The following is a 4,733-nucleotide window of genomic DNA, read 5'->3' as shown; positions in this document are numbered from 1 at the left end:
CCAGGCCAGTTGACAGGTGGTGGTGCACTTTAAGAACCTGGCGTCCCAGCCCTACAGTATCAGCCCTGTGGGGGTCAGCTACTGGAAACAGTCTGAGGTAATGTCTATATGTCTACACTACTAGCTTACTACTGGAAACAGTCTGGGGTAATGTCTTTATGTCACCAACTAACCTTACTACTGGAAACAGTCTGAGGTAATGTCTATATGTCTACGCTACTAACTTACTACTTGGAAACAGTCTGAGGGTAATGTCTTTATGTCTACACTACTAGCTTACTACTGGAAACAGTCTGAGGGTAATGTCTATATGTCTACCTACTAGCTTACTACTGGAAACAGTCTGAGGGTAATGTCTTTATGTCTACCTACTAACTTACTACTGGAAACAGTCTGAGGTAAGTCTTTATGTCACCTACTAGCTTACTATGAACAGTCTGAGGGTAATGTTATATGTCTACCTACTAGCTTACTACTGGAAACAGTCTGAGGTAATTCTTATTCTACCTACTAGCTTACTACTGGAAACAGTCTGAGGGTAATGTCTATATGTCTACCTACTAACTTACTACTGGAAACAGTCTGAGGGTAATGTCTTTATGTCTACCTACTAGCTTACTACTGGAAAACAGTCTGAGGGTAATGTCCTATATGTCTACCTACTAACTTATACTGGAAACAGTCTGAGGGTAATGTCTTTTATGTCTACCAACTAACTTACCGTAAATACTAAACTCTGTGTGTCTACCTACTAACTTACCCGTAAATACTAAATCTGCGTGGCTACCTACTATACCCGTAAATACTAAATCTGCTGTCTACCTACTAACTTACCGTAAATACTAAATCTGTGTGTCTACCTACTAATTTACCGTAAATACTAAATCTGTGTGTCTACCTACAACTTACCGTAAATACTAAATCTGCATGTCTACCTACTAACTTACCGTAAATACTAAATATGTGTGTCTACCTACTAACTTACCGAAATTGTAAGCCACTGTCACAATCTACAACTAGTGTTATAAAGTATACTGAACCCAATAAAGGGCTTCCCCACTGTTGTACACTTGAATTAAGTGTGTGTGTGTGATGTGTGTGTGTGTGTGTGGTGTTTGTGTGTGTGTGGTGTGTGTGTGTGTGTGTGGTGCGTGTGCGTGCGCGGCGCGCGCTCCGAATACAACAGGCTTAACTTACAAGCCCTTAACCACAATGCAGTTTTAAAGAAAATACAACAAAAAGTAAGAGAAAAAAGTAACAAATAATTAAAGAGCAGCAGGAAAATAACAATAGTGGGGCTATATACAGGGGTACTGGTACAGAAACAATGTGCGGGTGCACCGGTGTCGAGTAATTGAGGTAATATGTACAATGTAGGTAGAGTTATTAAAGTGACTATGCATAGAATAAACAAGAGCAGTAGCAGCAGTGTAGAAGGGGGGGGGGGGGGGGGGCAATAACCAATAGTTCATAGTCTGGGTAGCCATTTGATTAGATGTTCAGGAGTCTTATGGCTTGGGGGTAGAAGCTGTTTAAAAGCATCTTGGACCAAGTCTTGGCGCTCCGGCACCGCTTGCTGTGAGGTAACAGAGAGAACAGTCTATGACTAGGGTGGCTGGACTCTTAAACAATTTTTAGGGCCTTCCTCTGACACCGTCTGGTATAGAGGTCCTGGATGGCAGGAAGCTTGGCCCCGGTGATGTACTGGGCCGTTCACTCTACCCTCTGTAGTGCCTTGCGGTCGGAGGCCGAGCAGTTGCCGTACCAGGCAGTGATGCAACCAGTCAGGATGCTCTCGATGGTGCAGCTGTAGAACCTTTTGAGGATCTGAGGACCTATGCCAAATTTTTTCAGTCACCTGAGGGGGAATAGGTTTTGTCGTGCCCTCTTGACGATTGTCTTGGTGTGTTTGGACCATGATTAGTTTGTTGGTGATGTGGACGTCTAGGAACTTGAAGCTCTCAACCTGCTCCACTACAGCCCATCGATGAGAATGGGGGCGTGCTCGGTCCTCCTTTTCCTGTAGTCCTCAATCATCTCCTTGTCTTGATCACTTTGAGGGAGAGGTTGTTGTCCTTGCACCACACGGCCAGGTCTTTGACCTCCTCCATATAGGCTGTCTCCTCGTTGTCAGTGATCAGGCTTACCACTGTTGTGTCATCGGCAAACTTTATGATGGTGTTGGAGTCGTGCCTGGCCGTGCAGTCATGAGTGAACAGGGAGTACAGGAGGGGATGAGCACGCACCCCTGAGAGGCCCCCGTGTTGAGGATCAGCGTGGCGGATGTGTTGTTACCTACCCTTACCACCTGGGGCATCCCGTCAGGAAGTCCAGGATCCAGTTGCAGASGGAGGTGTTTAGTCCCAGGGTCCTTAGCTTATTGATGAGCTTTGAGGGCACTATGGTGTTGAACGCTGAGCTGTAGTCAATGAATAGCATTCTCACATAGGTGTTCCTTTTGTCCAGGTGTGAAAGAGCAGTGTGGAGTGCAATAGAGATTGCATCATCTGTGCATCTGTTGGGGCGGTATGCAAATTGGAGTGGGTCAAGGGTTTCTGGGATAATGATGTTGATGTGAGCCATGACCAGCCTTTCAAAGCACTTCATGGCTACAGACGTGAGTGCTACTGGTCGGTAGTCATTTAGGCAGGTTACCTTTGTGTTCTTGGGCACAGGGACTATGGTGGTCTGCTTAAAACATGTTGGTATTACAGACTCGGTCAGGAGAAGGTTGAAAATGTCAGTGAAGACACTCTCCAGTTGGTCAGTGCATACTCCAAGTACACGTCCTGGTAATCCGTCTGGCCCTGCGGCCTTGTGAATGTTGACCTGTTTAAAGGTCTTACTCACATCGGCTGAGGAGAGCGTGATTACAGAGTCGCCCGGAACAGCTGACGCTCTCATGCATATTTTAGTGTTACTTGCCTCGAAGCGAGCATAGAAGTTATTTAGCTTGTCTGGTAGGCTCGTGTCTCTGGGCAGCTCTCGGCTGTGCATCCCTTTGTAGTCTGTAATAGTTTGCAAGCCCTGCCACATCTGACGAGCGTTGGAGCCGGTGTAGTACGATTCAATCCTAGTCCTGTATTGACGCTTTGCCTGTTTGATGGTTCGTCGGAGGGAATAGCGGGATTTCTTATAAGCTTCCGGGTTAGAGTCCCGCTCCTTGAAAAATGATTTGTTCAATTTGAGATGAGTAATCGCTGTTCTGATGTCCAGAAGCTCTTTTCGGTCATAAGAGACGGTAGCAGCAACATTATGTACAAAATAAGTTACAAACAACGCAAAAAAACAAACAAAACAGCACGGTTGGTTAAGAGCCAATAAAACAGCAACCATCCTCTCCGGCGCCAAATGTATCAAATGTGTGTGTTCCCGCAAGCATGTATCTGCTATGTCAGTCTCTGTGTGTACACACGTATATTCCTAGCAATATATCTCTTTCTCTCTAGGGGCCGGATACGATGACGCCACGTCTAGCCAGGAGAAGGAGGATGATGCGGTTGCTCCAGGAGGATACTACAAGTACGTCTGGGACATCAACCCTAAAGACGGTCCGACRGTGGGAGACCCAGAATGCCTCACCTACTCCTACTCCTCCCAGGTGGACACTGTACAGGACTTCAACTCTGGGCTCATCGGGGCTCTGCTCATCTGCAAATCAAGTTAGAGACACAACTTTATTCCTGCTATGTTACTCTCTCACACCTTACGGCCAGATACACCACAACTTTATTCCTGTTATGTTACTCCCACATACCTTATGGCCAGATACACCACAACTTTATTCCTGCTATGTTACTCCCACATCACCTTAACAGTAGATACTCCAGAACTTTATTCCTGCTACTGTTACTACCCACATACCTTACAGTCAGTTAATACTCAGACTTTATTCCTGCCCTATGTACTCCCACACCTATACGAGCAGATACACCACGAAGCTCTATTATCCTGCTATGGTTACTCCACAACCTTACAGATCAGAATACACAAAACTTTATTCCTTGCTATGTTACTCCCACTCACCTTACGTCAGATACACCACAACTTTATTCCTGCTATTGTTACTCCCACACACCTTACGCCTGATACACCACAACTTTATTCTGCTATGTTACTCCCACTCACCTTATGCCAGATACCCAAACTTTAATTCCTTGCTATGTTACTCCCACATACCTTACGTCGATACACCACAACTTTATTCCTGCTATGTTACTCCCCACTCACCCATGCATCAATACCAACTTTATTCCTGCTATGTTACTCCCACTACCTTACGTCAGATACACCACAACTTTTATTCCTGCTATAGTTACGTCACACCACCTACCAGTCAGATACACCAAACTTTATTCCTGGCTATGTTACTCTCACATACCTTATAACCAGCAGATCACCCACGAAGCTTATTTCCTTGCTATGTTACTCCCACTACCTTACGCAGATACACCACAACTTTATTCCTGCTATGGTTACTCCTACACACCTTACTAGATACACCACAACTTTATTCCTGCTATGTTACTCCCACATACCTTAGCCAGATACACCACAACTTTATCCTGCTATGTTACTCCCACATACCTTATGGCCATTCACCACAACTTTATTCCTGCTATGTTACTCCCACATACCTTATGCCAGATACACCAAACTTTATTCCTGCTATGTTACTCCACTTACTTACAGATTCTCTCAACAACGCATCAACGGAGGAGTCTCCTTCTACT

At 45.2% G+C, this 4,733-nt stretch overlaps 1 protein-coding gene across 1 annotated transcript in view; it reads left to right on the top strand.

Annotated features, from left to right (window-relative positions):
* Window positions 1-4,733, top strand: part of LOC139028117 (coagulation factor VIII-like) — a 14,345-nt gene that overhangs the window by 1,558 nt on the left and 8,054 nt on the right. Inside the window, exon 4 of the mRNA XM_070444680.1 lies at window positions 3,450-3,662. Within this exon, the coding sequence (XP_070300781.1) occupies window positions 3,450-3,662 (213 nt within the window). The remainder of the gene's footprint in view (window positions 1-3,449; window positions 3,663-4,733) is intronic.

Source organism: Salvelinus sp. IW2-2015, linkage group LG8 (assembly GCF_002910315.2).
Source record: "Salvelinus sp. IW2-2015 linkage group LG8, ASM291031v2, whole genome shotgun sequence".
In the NCBI taxonomy this organism is placed as follows: Eukaryota; Metazoa; Chordata; class Actinopteri; order Salmoniformes; family Salmonidae; genus Salvelinus; species Salvelinus sp. IW2-2015.
The sequence above is the reverse complement of the archived record's forward strand: the minus strand, read 5'-3'. Positions and strand labels throughout refer to the sequence as shown.